Source organism: Solea solea, chromosome 13 (assembly GCF_958295425.1).
Source record: "Solea solea chromosome 13, fSolSol10.1, whole genome shotgun sequence".
NCBI lineage: Eukaryota > Metazoa > Chordata > Actinopteri > Pleuronectiformes > Soleidae > Solea > Solea solea.
In genome coordinates this window covers 20,571,515-20,588,689 of record NC_081146.1, presented here as the reverse complement: position 1 = coordinate 20,588,689, position 17,175 = coordinate 20,571,515, and the positions used below count along the sequence as shown (strand labels likewise).

The window sequence follows — 17,175 nt, the reverse complement described above, 5'->3', positions numbered from 1 at the left end:
GTGAGAACAGCCTTCCCTCTGGAGCATAGACTGTATATAAAAATGTAAAGAAAGAACAAAAAGAATCCTGTTTGAATGGATGTCAATGGAAAAAATTGCCCATTCCTTACATGCTTTAAAACATTGGTAAACATTTATTTGCCTCAGGGATTGATTATCTCAATCTCTTATTGCTCTCAAGCACATGATGTCAATTCTGTAATTTAAGTTCCAATTTAAAGTGTATATACTATGAGTGGAGGTGATGTCTCTGAACTAGCCAAATTGCGATCCTTGTGACTTCAAAGAATCAGATTTTTATTTTTAATTTCCCATGTATTTGTATGTTTCTTAAATTGGTGACCAGCTTGAATAGGCATGATACTTGAAGAAGAAGAAGGAGAGGAGGGTGCAGGCAGGTTGGAGTGGGTGGAGATGGGTGTCACGGGTGATGTGTAGCAGAAGAAAAAGTGAATGAGTAGGTCTACAAAATGGTAGTGAGACCTGTTACGATATATGGCTTGGAGACAGTGGCACTGCCTAAAAGAAAACAGGCAGAGCTGGAGGTGGCAGAGCTGAAGATGCTGACATTTTAATTGGGAGTGACCAGGATGGACAGAGTTAGAAATGAGCATATTCCAGGGACAGCTCAGGTTGAATGGTTAGGTAATGAATTAAGAGCCAAGGTGGAGATGGTTTGGTCACAAGCAGAGGAGGGATAGTGATTGTATTGGACAAGGGATGCTGAAGATGGAGCTGGTGGGCAGGAGGAAAAGAGGAGGACCACAGAGGAGATTCATGGATGTAGTTAAGGTCCCTTCTAAACACACACTACCTTGCCTTTACAACAACATGCACGCTGCCGGGGTGGCTGGTCAGGGGGTGAGAGGACAGTAGACTGCACTACACCACTGATATACTGTACACCTGTGCTCAATCAATCCTGTTCAAATTGACTCAGAAAAGTTTATTGCAAGTTCTAAACAACATGTAACCCCATGTCAGCTGGGATTGGCTGAATCAACTTCAGCATAGGCTAGGCCAGCATCAAACGGGGGTTTGATAATACAATTTCTCAAGACATAATCATTTTATTGGTGGCCCATTTCATTTCCCGGGGACCCATACAAATCAGCACCTGTCCTGGGACGACATTGAAAACGAATCAACGTCACTGAACTATGTGATGGGTGTGTGAAAGTGGTGAGCAGTTGGCATTAAAAAAAAAGAAAGCCCTTTTTGTTTTCCTCTGTACTGTGTTTCAGTATTAGCAGAGTCATTCCATGGGTCTTGTCCAACAACAAACTGGAGCAGCACACCACAGCCAGATAAGAAACTGCTGTGGTCAGTGAGGAAAAATTAAACATGCAAACAGTCTAATAAAGGCACAGAGGTAAAGCAAAGAGATACTTGTAACCATCATAGCAGAAAAATAGTGCAGTAGTAGAGTAACTCTACTCGTTTAGTCAAAACATGGAGGATTATTTGTGTCACCCACAATCACCCACGCCTCCTTAATTCTACTTAATCTTTCTCAAAATGAATCCACAAAAGCTGCCTTTAAGCAAATATTCAGTGTGAGAGATAAAAAAGAAAATGACTGATAACTATAAATAACTTTATCCTCTTGCACAAGCATCTGTACCCTTTGACCCTCTCTCATGGCAGACAGAAAAAGTGAACAGCAGACATTTAACTAAACTGCTCCATTAATGCATTATATCTGCAATATGCACCCTAATTAACAGCCACAGCAAGATCTGATTCAACTTTTCAGTACTTTGAATTTACTAGTTGGTAATTGGTAGAACACTTGTTGCCAAACTCATTAAACTAGAGAGTTCTCCAAGAGCACATACTATCACGAACAGTAAGATATGGATCATTATCCATATCTGCACTAAATTCTACCTGTTCAAAAAATATTAGTACTCTACATATGCCTTATTTTTTCCTAATTATCTCTGGATGAAATATTGAGAAAGACATGAACATGTGGGGAAAAAATGCCCTCTCTCACAACGGCAAAGAAAATCAAGAACAAAGAAATCCCCATAGCCTCCTTGGTGGCGTTAACAACGCTACACCAATATTTGTTTTTTAATCATCATGTGACTTCTTTGTCACAAATGACCTCAGGCAATACTAATAAGTCCTAGGCATTGCACCAGACGTGACATATACAGTCATTATGAGCATAATATGAGCATGCAGTCTTACAGGGCACTATTCACCATTTCTTCCCTATTTCAAAACACCTAAAAATCTGTTGCAACAGTGGTGGATATGCTGTACCCAGTAAAGTTCCACTTGTAACTAACAATGGGCAGAATTGTGACTGATGCACTTTGCAGAATACATGACGAAATGGCTTCCACTGAATGTCATGCCATAACACAATCCACTTGGGGGTGCTAGAGAAAAGAGGAAGTTGAAGAGCAACAGTTTTTGTTGGCGAAGTATAAACTTTTATTTTCTGTGAAAGAAGACAGAATTCAAGGCGTGCTCTTGTGTGTGTGCGTGTGTGTGTGTGTGTGTGGGTACCTGTGTTCTTAGGATCTCTCCTTTTGTTAGCTGCATGTCTCCAGTGAGCTCTTTAACAGTGATGCCCAGTGGCTCCAAACGCTTACTGAAGTAATTAGTCATCTCCGCTGCCAAGGCCTTCATTGGAGCCACATATACTATCTACAGAAGGAGAGAGAGAGAGGGACATTGAAATTAATGGGCTTAACAGAGAGGGGTAGAGTGGGAAAGGTAGAAGTTGCTGATGGGGGGTTGGAGTGTGGGTGCAGGCGAGAGGGAGTGGAAGGACACTGTAGTGATAAATGAGCAAACAGAGGGAGGATCATTTGTTCCCTGGCAACAGGCACAAATCACAATTTACCAAGAAATATGATGCCAGACACTTGAATGGGTAAAGTTTAATGGTGATGTATGGAAAGTGGCTGTGTCTCAGCACGGCACCATGTGCAAGCATGTGTGTGTTCGTGAAAGAGGACAATCATGTTCCGCTGTACTTGTCATCCAAATGCCACATTTTTGGCTAAGCTGTCAATAGCAGCCTTTGTCCATTTATTGACTTTTCTTAAGGTATTTAAATTGATTTTCATATTAAAAATCAACGAATAACACATGCATAAAAACTTAGATGCACAATGTCTGCACAGTGCACAGCTGGTCTAGAGTGGACCTAAACTCAGTGGAGAACCAAAGACACAATATTATCTTATTGTGCCTGGATTGGTCACAATCATCCAATCGGTGAATCCACAAGGGACAATTCACCTTTTCAGTGCACACAGTGTCGAATCACTGAAATTAATCAAATGTATAGATGACTGACATTACTGCAGATCATTGATGAGTTTAAATGAAAAGAAAAATGACAAATCATAGAGGAAACCTAATCAAGGAAATGTAGCTATTTTTGACTTAAAACAACCATAGCTCCCATTTAAACAGCGCCTGAAGTCTCAGCATCTAAAGCTCTAAGGATTAGATCTGAATCTCTGTATGGGGTGTGTGAATCTCAGCAAGGAGCATACTTAATCTCCATGAGGCATGTGGAGAGACTCTGCTGTGCAGCTACTCTAGAAATATTAAACAGTTATCGCAGACTACAGAAAATTGTCTTCCAATTCTGACTGTGATTTTGCTTGAACGTCAGACAATCTCTTTCATTCTAGGGAAACGCTTTTGTAACGTAATACTATGGAATCCAACCGCATCACATCATCAAGGCAACATGAAACAAGGCTTTACAACAGATAATGCATTTATGCGTGTGTCGCAGTTAGACCTTGAACTCGTCCTTCTTGATGACGCCACCCGGCTGCAGGTGTTGATGGATCTCGTGGAGAACAGTCAACATGGCGATGTTGGTCTTGCCAGCACCGGTTGGAGCGCAGATCAGAAGGTTTTCATTGGTGTTGTAAGCCGTCTCAAAGACTATCGACTGGATCCTGTTCAGACGCTTCATCCCTTTGAACACCAACTGTGCGATCTGAGCAAAGAAAACCAGGGAAGGACAGAATAAATGAGAGTCAATACATCCTTATAAAAATATACATGTTTTCAATAACAAAAATAAATAGTTCCAGAGGTAACATTGAACAAAAAGCTGCTTTTGTTGTTTGATGTTTTGTTTTTTATCTGTGGATGAGCAATCCTGCTTTAACATTACCATGATGAAAGGCAAAGGTAAGCAGGTCAGTCAGTGAAAGCTACATCAGGATTGTCTGAATGAAATTACTGGTCATGCTTATTAGAGTACTGCGACGGGTGGCAGGTACCCTTTTTTATATTATTTATTTATATCTAATGGGTCATGAATAAGATTTCAACAAATAACATACAAAAAAGTGTTTTAGACACAAATTACAGACTCAAGATTCAAGTTAATATTTCATTTATTAAGATTATGTATAATTTTCTTTTGAAGAAACAGAAAATTATTCATATTCAATTATTGGCCTTCAGTGACACAGCCAGAACCTTATTGGTTGCCCAGTTGCCCTTGGCAACTAGATTTGGGCCAATGCCAACCATTTGGTGCAGTTGCCCCCCACTGACAACGACATTTTCTCTGACAAAAACACACTGGAGAATCTTGTACCCAGTGTGTCTACATGACAGAGACAGGTGATCTGTTACAGGGTACATGTTATTGACCGAGCTTCCTAGTATGAGGCGACTGCAAACAAGATCGAGTGCCAAAACCCATGAGGGAAGAGAAAATGTGTGCGGGGGGATCAGCTGTCACTCAAGCTGCCCTCTGACTGCTTTCTCTATGGTGCGCACACACACACACACACACACACACATACACAGAATCATATAAACCTCAATGAAGACATACGGCAAAGTGAAAGCATCAACCCTGCCTTACAGGATAATCAAATCATTTTAATAAAAACAAACATTTAAAGACAACATAAAAGTGACTGTATTCAGCCATGTCATGGATGGAGAATGCATGAAGGTGACTGAGAACATTTTGAGGGCTACACGGCAGAGTAGTGGCTAGCACTGTTGCCCTACAGCTAAAAGATCCGGGTTTGCGACCTAGTCTGACTGTATGGAGTTGCATGTTCTCTCCATCTTTTTCCAGGTAATAAAAGTTTCCTCCCACAGTCCAAAAACATGCACAGGCTAATTGGACTCGTTAAAACTGACTGTAGGTGTAAATATTACATTACATGTCATTTAGCAGACACTTTTATCCAAAGCGACTTACAATGGAATTGAGTACAATCAGCCAGGGGTGGAGTCGAACCTGCGACCATTGGGACCAGGATGCGACCGGTCTTAACCACTGAGCCACTCTACCCCCCCAATATGAGTTTGAATGGGATTGCCCTGTGTTTGCTGCGATTGGCTCCAGTGGCCCTGGGACCCTCATGTGGAGGATAAAGCAGTACAAAATAAATGAATAAATACATTTTGAGCTCAACACAGGTCCTGGCTGCATGCCAATCAACTCTTCCTTCACATTAATTTGCCATCTTCTTTTTTCTCATTTTTATTTTCAAAAAATAGATTTCACTGCTGCACTGATTGCAGATATAGTGGCACATCACATGTGTTAAAAAGATTGCAAACAGTGCATCAAACCACGTTTCTCCAGTGTGTCTAGCCTATGTTTACAGGCTAGATACAGTTCAATATTTGTCCAGATGCCGAAACAGTGTCTATTATTTATACAATCCATTATTTAATCCTGACTAACAATTAAAGATAATGCCAATGTAATTAGTAATTAGTAATTAGTAATTCAGAGCCTTCTGATGGAAACGTGGTGTAATCTAACACAACAGAGGACACTGTAGATCCAGGCGTGTTCTATATACCTCTTTTAACTTAATCATTTCACCCTCTCTCCCTGCTTCCTCTGCATTCCACCTTCCTTGCACTAAGGTCGGTTCAGGATGCCTTAAGCTTAGACAGCAGTATTATTTATTCAAGGGTTCATTATAAGTATGTCATCACTTTCCTCTTCCCCTCGTTTCGCTCCAACACTCATAGAAAGAAATAATTAAACAGAGCATGTCAGGCAAGGATATGCAGGGTGCTGTTTGGAAGCTGGCCCCGGAGCCCAGTAGAAAGGAGGAGGTTATTAATGCATCAAAGAGCAACTTTATTAGTGTCCACTTAAGCTGGAAAGAGTGAAGGGAGACTGTGGTTTGAGCTAGGTGCTGCACAGAGCAGAGGAGCTTCGGAAGAACAACTTAGCAAAGCCAGTGATGTGTACAGTCAATTTAGAAAGTATTTGGACAGCTTCAATTATAGTGTGTTAAAATGTTATTATAAATGCAACTTGCCATATTCACATCTCCAGTCAACAATCCATAATATTTTTAGAAAGCATTTTTTTTGCAAATTATTTAAAATTATATAAAATGATGTGTTAATTGAAAAAAAATCTAATTTACAATTGTATTCAGACAAGAACAAGCCCCGGTCCAAGGAACCCCGAGACCTCCACAATAAAACTCTGGGAAGCATTTGCAGCCCTTTTCTAGTATTAAAAACAATTGAGGGACTGCACAAGTCATATTAACCCATGACCCATTCAGAGAAGTATGCATACATCAGTCAAGGGCAATTTTGGGGTCATAGTCCTGCCCAAGGACACTACGACATGCAGACTGAAGCAGTAGAGCATCGACTCACCGAACCTTCTGGATAGTGGATGACTTCCACCCACAGGTCCATAGGTGAGAGCATGGATATGAAATCATTTATGAAGCTTTGATTGTTCCCATGAGCAGAATGGCCTCAATAAACCTGGAAAAAAGCTCAGACAACCACTTGAGCAGCACTCTGTCAATCAACTCCTTTTGATAAATTGGCTAGACAGAGTCCCCCTCAAGGAAACAGTCTCTAAAGGCCTGCTTGGATTTTTGAACATTTGAAGGACAAGGAAAAGATGAAATTGGAACTTTAAAACCTGACAGTGCTCATCAGCTGGTTAAACCTTTCCGTAGAGTGCAGCATGGAGCTGGCAGCACTGCGCTATGACAGAACAAAAAGTCTGGTCATGACTAAGGGATTAACAAATGCAACCTTGAAGAAACCATGTACCTAAATGGATGCATGCATAACCAGAATGTGTGGTGGCTGTTCCACTTTCCATGACAGAAATAGCAAAATAAATGCTGGAGAGATTTTCTTTGACTTCCCTTAAGACACAAACCCCATAACTCATGGGTGGGGGGAACCTTGTTTCTATTAAGAGTCATCTCAATTTTATAACATTTCCCAAGGGCCATGGTGAATTATTGAACACATATATATCACATTAACCACTCAGGGTTGGCTAAAACTGCTTCTCTCTGGGCAAGGCATATGATCTCTGAAGATAAGGATGGAGATGCTACTTACAGCTGGTTTTAGTAACGGTAGTGAAGTCACCGATAAGAATCTGAACTCCAATTATCTAACCCTAACCCATCATGATTCATGATTTGGCCAATGTCATGTTAAGGTTTTGCAACCGAAAAATTCACAGATTCACCTGCAACCAGGAACCTATTTGACAATATTATCTGTCAGTCACACTGGTGTACATGCATATGTGCTATACGTATCTGGACATTATAACCTGGAAAGCCCATATTGAACGCATTTGCAAAAAATATAAAAGTGCTATAGACAAAACTGATCTACCAATTAAAATCTGGTCAAAGATTGTACCCTGGAAAAACTATATGAATCAGCCTATTACAGTAACATATTAAGGCAAGCTAATATTATCGTTTTAGCTCCAACCCTAATCATGTCCCGAACACAGAAAATAAACTATTACCATCACACCAGATACTTAGTAACTCTTTTGTGCATCTGTCAATCCTAAAACTAAACATGGAGCTTAATCCCAGACCAAGTGTACTGTAAACTGTAATTTGTCCTATGAGACTGTGACAGTCTCATACTCTTCTGTCTTTGGTAATTGTTCCGTCTTGTCTTTGTTGTGCAAATGGAGCGGCTGTTATGCAAAGTAAAATATCAGACTTAATTGTCTGACAAAAGTACATCATCCTAGGTAGATTTATTTTCCATTAATTCAATGAAGTTAACAAAACAAGGAGTCTGAACATTTTGTTTAAGCTTAATTTCATGTGTATGTGATAGTTTTGCTATAAAATAAATAAATAAATATAGGGTTAAAGTAAGAAAACTGAAACAAATAGGCTGCATTTTATCAAATTCAACGGTGAACTACAATTGCTGTCAGTTTCGATCACAAATACTGCGTACAAATATACATACCTTTATATTTTAAACTCTTTCAAAACCTCCACTCTACATCAAAAAGTAAGGATACACAGTGGATGTTACTGAAGCACATTATCTTTACAGCGAGTGCAGGGCTTCTTCTATGGCGATACCAGTCTCTTCTTGTCAGCCAAATTATTCCCCCACAGGCCAAGTCCACTGAGCTCATACTTATACATATTCATTCCAGAATTATGGACGACTGAGCTTCAACCCATTTTGTAAGGCTTCTGCACACTCATTCCTTCGTCTCTGTGGTGACCAGAGAGCCACAACAATCACTTGAGCGGCTAGCCCTCATTTTGATTTATCGACTTTGTCTGTTTGTTACGAAAAACCAGTGTCCCCACACTACTTAAATATGTTAATTCATGCAAATGTATGCCTGCCCCAGTATTCACCTTGAGGTAAAGCACATGTGTTGTAAACAGAGAGTTGCCATCATTTAATGATCTTTGGAAATCTTCAGTGATTTTTTTTTATTTTCTCCTTAAAACCTGTCTAGCTTTATTGTGATGTTAATGTATGCACACACATCTTCCAATTGGAGATCCAGCTGTGCCTGCCATTGCCAAACCTTGTCTCAAGGGTGTGATGTTGGTGTTGTGGGAAGGCAGTTAATGTACAAGAGTGGGCATTATGCAGCTGTTAACATATAGGACAAACACTGCTTTCCTGAAACCATGCTCATCAAGATTATCAGCAGCTGCAGAACCTCACAGTAAAGCTGTGCTAATACTGTCCAGTTTTTCTACGGTGCTTTTTTTTGTGAGGGGGCTAAGTGGGGCTAAGTGGGGTAAGTGGCCTCATAGTGGCACATGTTCTTCACCACTGGGATCTCAGGCTCTTGGGTGTGCGGAGGGAGGATGTGCTGTAGAGCACAGTACGATCAGATGCATTGGATCTTGGGACTCTGGCCCTGACCTGTGCTTTGGGGATTTGCCCCTGACCGACCGTCTCCTGTCCCCATGGGATTCTCTTAGTTGAAAGCATATTTTTCTGAAGTGTGTGACTATGGCTATTGTAGCGGTCTCTGGCCCATACCCTCAGAGGGATGTTTGGGGGCTGCATCGGTCTCTACAATGGGTGACAAGTCGCATTCCTGAGACCTGGGCCTCTGGACTTTGCCCGCACCTGGGGTGGTTTGGCGTTTATCCATGGTTCTGTTGCCTCTTAACCTCTAGGGGCTGGACCTGGGCAGAGGGGGCACATGCCTTACAACCCTCTGCCCGATCTCACGTGGTTTGCACTTGTGGCTGTCCCTGGGATTGGAGATATTGGGTCTTTCCTGCTCTTTGGGGCTGCTGCACACTCCATGCATATGGGTCCTGACAGACTGGGAGTCGCCCCGACATCATCACACCTCTCCACTCTAATCCCCAACTAAAGTGACAAAACCTACACACATACACACACAGCCAGCCCCACAATGAATGACTTTGTATTGATGCAGTTGTAGTTTCAGTTGCCTTTTGTTCATATGGTTGCTGTCATTATTGTTGTTATTGTTTTTTTCAGCTGGTTAATGTCACTGATGTTAGTGTAAATTAGTTTCTTTGTCTTTCTCTCTCTCCTCTGTCTTCCCTTCCCTTGTCTGTCTGGAGCATGATAGACCCCTACTGTGCAGAGCAAATGCGCCTGACACCAGAAGGCATCCACTCACTCACACTGCATGCCTAGATTGCTAGACAGGACTGGTTAAAAATAAATAAATAAGCAATGCATCAGCGTGAATTGTTAATATTTAAACGGATGGCAGATGAAGCAATCATTTGCACCTAAGAATGATTCAATGACTGAAATTGCAATATAGCTGAATGTAATATTTAAATTACAGGAGCTATAAACTTTTAATGGTGTTTCACACAGACCTCAATAATGAGTATCACACTGAATCAACCACATTTGTCTCCACAGCTTTTATTTTGTTTGACAATTAAACAGATCTTAAGCCACAGAGTCAAATCGATATTATCAGGCAAAGATTCAGAGTTAATTACGTTAACATGAGTTGAGAAGATTTTATCAAGCAGAAAGTCAAAGAAAACAAAGCCTGTGCCAACAGGTGCACTGGTCCTCTCTTCACAGATACTGCTGATGACAATAACTTACTGGCAGTAGCACCACATATCGTGCTCTTAAGCCACTCTAAATCACAGCAAGGGACATTCCTTCACTGTGACAGCCCTAGATTGAAACTCAATGTTAAATCAAACCCCTGAAGCCAATTACCAAAACAAACTACAATATGGACTAAATATGAAAAAACATTGATGACTGAATGCTGCAAGTCAATATTTAGCTAAAGTAATTTCCTGGTATTTAAAACATGGAGTTAAAGCTTAGCAGAGCGCAGCTGGCTAATGTGAGCTTATATCCCTACCATACATCAGTGGTCAACCTTTCAGGAGCATGGTTTAATACATTTTCTCGTGAGAGCACCTGCTCCAGTCTCGGGCGGAATCAATCTCCACATCTCCGGTGGCTCCAGCAGAAGCACACAGGTTTTCTGGACTTTTAAAAAATGTAACTCACAAATAAAGCGTATGCCTCATGATAAAATCAACTTTTTAAGAGAGGATTTGTAAGAAGATGCAGCTGAGCGGCCTAAATTACTGAGGCCTGGTCACTTAAGATGACAATTCTGGACTTCATAACCATTAGAATGGCCCTGTGGAGGATTTCAGGCAGCGATCAGCAGATCACAAGTATAAACATTAGCCATACTGCTTGCCATTGTACATAGCTCATATTACTTAGAACTGTAGTGCATACCTTTCAAATATATACAATTAAATCAAAACCATTGTCAAATGAACAATGCTGATTAAGCCGACTCTCTGTGTTTTTCAGTATAACAGTGTTTTGAACTTGTGTCACCTGGCAACATTCCTACACTGCACACAGTAAGTGAGCAGCAACATTGCACTACACAGAGATGGATGCAGACAGGTTAAAATGTGACTGTAAACAGTAAGAAGCAACCACAAAAAACCTTCAGAAAGGAATTCTGCTACTCAATAAACCTGGTTGTGAAAGAAATTCTTGTGGTCTCGTCTGCCCCTGTGCTGGTGGTGTATACACACAAACACTCCCTCAGTCAGGTTTGATAAATTGCTTGACAGAGCCAATTTTCAGATGAAGAACTCAGCATACAGTTAATGTTATGTCTCTTCTAACAAAGATCAGATTCATACCATCAACAACAAAAGTCACCAAAAGTTGCACTGCAGCATCAAGTCTTGATAAGATAAAGCATGGTTAACTGCTTGTACACAGCACTGCAAGAAATCCTTGAGCAATGACCACTGTCTGGCTTTATATGATAAGCCAAATTAATATTTCTGTATAAAAAAAGGCATAGACTGCTTAAGTTAGCTGTTGTCTAAAAAGTGTGAAGAGACATTCTCAGCAGTACATACTGTGTGCATAAGGTGCCGATCAGCCCATCTTGGACCAACCCTGAGTGGGATGGAAACTGACAGGCTCATTAACACAGCAGATACACAGCCTACGGCCATATGGGCAAACTGAGAGGACAGGGAATATCCCGCCAATCCACCAGCTACTTAAAACACACTAATTGGACCTAGATTGAACTGATGAATCAACAGCAATAACTAAATACCATCGTTGTCTATATCCATCAGACTCCTTGGGTATAGGTAAGAAAGTATAACGGAGTGGATTTGCAAATGCACTAAGAGTAGTTTTCTGTTTGGCTGCTATTTTGTTATTGTGTGTTTACTGTACAAGTAAATACAGGTTCATAAAGTAATTAAATCCCTCTGTGAATTAGTAATGGGAAGCTAAGAGATATAATGGTTGTCATTTTCATGCCATCCTTTTAATTACTTTCTGGTTCCATTTCATTCCATTTGAATTGACAGCTTGATCAACTTTTAATTGCTAGTTTTTCCAAAAAGCTTATCATCCAGCTCCAAGCCTGCATGCAGAGCATGAGATGACCTGGCCAAACACTCTCCCACAAACAGAATAACAAATACACACACACACACACATACACAAACATACACTGTAAATCCCTGAGCTAATGCATGTGTACACTGAGCACACATGCACAGTCACACCACACCTTCCTAACCACATGCATGGCAGAGTTCGACAAAGTGAGCTGCGGATGCAGCAAACAGGAGGCCCATTCATTCCCCGAACAGCAGCAGCAGGGAGAAAGGGGGGGGGCACAAAGGAGGAGGAGGCAGAGCTGAGAGTCAGATGGAGATAGCAAAAAATGAGGCAATCCATCACTTCTTCCAGAAGCACCTGCTGAGGAAGCACTGAAAGCCTGGTGAGCCCCAAAACACTCAACACACACAGGGCCGCCCACTCTGCATCTCACTCCCCTAAACAACAACACACCTATTTATTTAGATTTCAAATACACTAACACAATTATCACCTGGAGATGGGGGAGCCGTTGGAGGCATGTAACCACAGTTCAAAACAAGCTCAAGACCCAATGTTGTGGTGTCAGACACATGTGTGCAATGACTCATTCTGATTCTGTATATTACACAGGTTTTAACAGAGTGGCACAGCTTGTACTAAAGCTGTTATGAGGATAGTCTGGTATGTTTCAACTAGGGGTGGGTCAAAATATCGATTTTGTGATATATCATTGTCCATCCACATGCAATACGATAATCGATAAGCCACGTCAAATATCAATATTCTAACGAACAAATTAAGGTATAAACAGTCGCTGCCAGTTTCACTCGCCCGGCGACGCTACTCGATGTCTCCTCGCTGCAGCCCTGCTCAGATGAATAAGGGAAACTTGAGTTAACTGGTCGAAGAAGAGGAAGTTTACAGCGGGATAATGGGGGCGAAAGCTATGTTATATTCAATACATAGACTTTATGCATTTGTTCTCTATTTTTAACTTTTCACAGTTTTGTTTTCTTCAGTTAGACAGATATTGTGATGTATCAGTGTATGAATGTCTTGCAATATACCGTTTATCACAGAATCGTTGTATCTTGATATAGTTCAGGGTCCTAAATCTGACCACAGATCACTCACTGTGTGCCCAAACCTAATTCATAAGCAAAAAATGGTTATCATCACCTTCATTTCCACCAAAAGTGCCACAAGCTATTAAAACACTTTCACACTGATATCTGTAGACATGTAAATATGTAAGATAATTTTGTTTGAGCAACTGCCGTATTCACTTACTGTGAGTTTTGAGTTGTCAGCACGCTCAAAGGATCATGCAATGTAATTTAGAGAAATGTACAAGTACAACACTGATAATTGCTACTACAGTAGCTTAGCTGTAAACATACTGGTTTACATCATTAGGCATCTTTGTACTATATTTTTTCAATAGCTGTCAAAGAAAGCTCTACAAAAAATGTAAATAAATTAGAGAATTTTTCACTGCTTAAACTACTCAGAGAAGAAGAGATCCAGCTTTGCAAAGATATACTTGCTGGTTCCATATCTCAATTAGGTGAAGCAGTAAATTAGGGGCTCTGGGAGCAGTAATTCACTGCATTACAGTGGAAAAATTAAGATTATAAAAAAGACTACTACTTCTAATGTAATAATAGACTAAAGCTAAACACAATTGTTTTTTTTTTATTTCAGAACTTGACAAACAATCGATTTTGTATTGCTATGCCATCAGGTGTTGCCGTCACTGATTGGAAAAGATTGCTAAGATTCCATCACCGAAACCTTGAAGACTCATAGCTTCTACTTGGCAAGTCTAAGCAAACACACAGAGTCGCATATGTCTGCTGGGGGAACCACATCAAAACTGGATTAGGAAATGCAATCAAGGTGGATTAATTATGGATGGAGGGCTGCTCAGCTCCGCCTTGTCTTTGCAGGCCTTTGCTACTTCCTGTGCAGGAAAGGAGATGGTACGCTGTCAACAGACAATTAATGGAGCTTGAGTGAGTGTGATGATGATTAAATGTTAGAATGCCTCAATCTTCTGACTTTAGTTGTGGATAAAATAGACAAAAGGAAAGAGAGAAAGGGCAATCTAATGTTTCAAACCAGCATAGCCATTATCAAACTAGAATGTGCTGTGAGAGCACATATATCCACTGTCACTTAAATCTCAACCATGGAGATGTCCAATTGTACCTATGTCTGGTTGTTTTCAAAATGTTTTTCCCAATAATGTAAATGTATCTGCTTAAAGTGACCTGCTGCAAACTTGATATGATGAAGTACTACAGTCCCTGGTCGTGATATTTATTCCACTGTATTTGACTGTTTTTTAACACGACACTAGTCCAGAAGAGAGATAAAAAATCTAAAGCAGAAAATCATTCGATAAGATATTTTTTTAAGTGCCAAGCAGTAATATGAAAAATACAGTACAAATTTGGAGGGAAAAAAAATCACTCATTACTTTCAACCCACCCACACCCCACTATGGCTCTCCTATAGCAACTGCAGAGCAAAGCCTCCTGTGTTGGTCAATCCTTTGCCTCTACTGGCTGTTTCCCTGTGGGAACTGTCATTCCTCGGAACCGCATTAACAGCTTGACTGGATTCCTATCAATTACTAGTTCATACAACGTGTGGTTTGTGTGCTGTCAGGACTTTCGTCTATTTTTGAGGGAGTGTCCATCCTACAGTAAGTATTATGAGGTACATTAACAATATATGCTATACCTGTACTTGTGTATATTTCTGTGCATTAGCACTACTAAAGACTGGCTTCTGGTCTTGTTTATAACTCACTCGGCAACATATTTATTCAGACAAATTAGGAAGGCTTTCAGGACAGTGCTAAGTGTGAGGCACACAGACCCTAATTCATTAGTTAAAAAGCATTCTAATAAATTTCCCATTTTTAATGTTTCACAGTTTTATTAAAGATGTGCAGTCCTGTTTCCCATTACAGCTTTCAATAAACGACAATCTTCACACGGTGCGAACAGGAAGGAGCGAGAGGAGGAGAGCATCACACTTTTCAGGCTGCCTTTCAAAGCCTTCCTAATAGCACATAAAGACTTATTAGGAATTGTGCGCCGGCACTTTAAAGCAGTGAGGCACTTTGTTCCAGAGTTGCCCAGGCTTAAGCTAATGAATAGAGCCTCTGCTTGACTGAGGCTAATTCACACTGCTCAGCAGAAGAGGTTGCATATCAATCTATATCAGTTGCACAGGGTGTTTCTAAGATTAAGGGAAAACTGCTGGTGAGCTCGGGAAAAAAAACTCTGAGAGACAGAAAGAGATAAGTCTTTCAGAAAGTGAGAGGAGACAAAGATAGAGCCTCAGACATTTTGTGTAGGTTTAAGTTTTTGAAGGAGAAGCATGGACAGGAATTCAGTAATGCCTGAATGCCTAATAGACAAAAAAAACTTTTCCTAATTAAATTTAGGAATCTAAAACATCCTTTTTTGGTTGTTTTGTTATTTCACCTTCACAATATGAGCTCCCTTGAGGCATTTGCATGTTCCTACAATATCCTACAGTCATCCATCCACATGAAAAACCAAGGAATAGCTCAAGTCTAGAACTTGTCATGAAACCAGCTGTGTCTCATTTCAGAGCCGCCTCTTACGCAGTGTGAATTCGATGGCTTATTGCGTCACAGAACCGCAACTTGGCTGTTCCATTTCGCAGGCTTCTCCAAATGCAACTGACAAATGGATCCTTCACACTCTGAACAAAGGATCCAACATACTCAACCTTTCCCAGCCCAGCCCATCTCAGAATTCACAACGTTGTGAGATAAGATGAAGGTGGCCAACAAAGACAAAACGCAGCAGAACATACCAGAAAAAACTACCAAAAAACGCACAAATAAAACCACAACACCTAAGTGATCTGTGTTGCATCAAGCTTCAGCTCTGTTGCTAGGCAACAGTAGTAGTGAGACAGGGAAGTCCACCATAAACTGGATTAGCTCATTTTGGTTCAACCTCGGTGGTCGACGCAACCGACAAAGACAGTTGACCTTCATTGACTGCTCCCCCCCCCCCAAAGGTGATGACCCCCAAAGTGAGACTAGGGTTAGACTCACCTACTTCTTAATTTCAATATTTTTCTCAATGGAGTCTAGGAATTGTTGATCATGGATAACCAGCATTTCTCACACAAAAAAGATAAAAGTAGTATGTCTTTCATTTACCAGGAACATCTAAGTACTGGGGTGTTTTCCAAACAAAGATTTTTAGTGAAGCAGTATTTATTTGTATGTAATTAAATCAAATGTGAAAAGCTGGCTGTGCAAAAATATAATATATATTATATAATATAATATGGGAACTCCTGTGATTTTGCTGATTTGATTGCATGTAACAGCATCTACACTGACAACTTGAAACACTAAATTGGTTGGATTAGCTTTGAACTTTGTAGACAGGTGTGTCCAATCATGATAAAAGGTATTTCAGGTGCCTAAATGCAAGTTGCATTCTCTTTGACTCTCTGCTGAAGGGAGAAAGAATGGATTCATCAAAGCAGCTCTCAAATGATCTGAAAACAAAGATAGTTCATTATCATGGTTTAGGGGAAGGCTACAAGAAGCCACAGGCACAGTTGCAGTTAAACACAGGTCTGGCAGACCAAGAAAAATACAGGAGCGGCATAGGAGGAGGATTGTGAGAATGGCTGCACACGACCCACATATCACCTCCAAAGACCTGCAAGAACATCTGGCTGCAGATGGTGTATCTGTACATCGTTCCATAATTCAGCGCAAAAACATCTGTATGGCCAGGTGATGAGAAGGAAGCCCGTTCTGCGCCCACGCCACAGGTATAGTTACCCTCACAGGTATTTGAGGGACGGATGAATTCAACCCAGTATCAAGAGATTATTAAGGATAATGTTCAAGCATCAGTCACAAAGTTGATGTTCCGCAGGGGTTGGCTATTCCAACAAGACAATGATCCTAATCCCAATTCAACTTCTACTAAGGCATTC

General features: G+C 40.6%; 1 protein-coding gene across 1 annotated transcript in view; it reads right to left on the bottom strand.

Moving 5' to 3' along the window:
* The window catches only part of ascc3 (activating signal cointegrator 1 complex subunit 3), a 96,742-nt gene that overhangs the window by 54,918 nt on the left and 24,649 nt on the right, over positions 1–17,175 (bottom strand). The window contains exons 9-10 of the mRNA XM_058648080.1: positions 3,779–3,982; positions 2,524–2,664 (exon numbers count right to left, since the gene is read on the bottom strand). Coding sequence (XP_058504063.1) covers positions 2,524–2,664; positions 3,779–3,982 — 345 coding nt within the window. The remainder of the gene's footprint in view (positions 1–2,523; positions 2,665–3,778; positions 3,983–17,175) is intronic.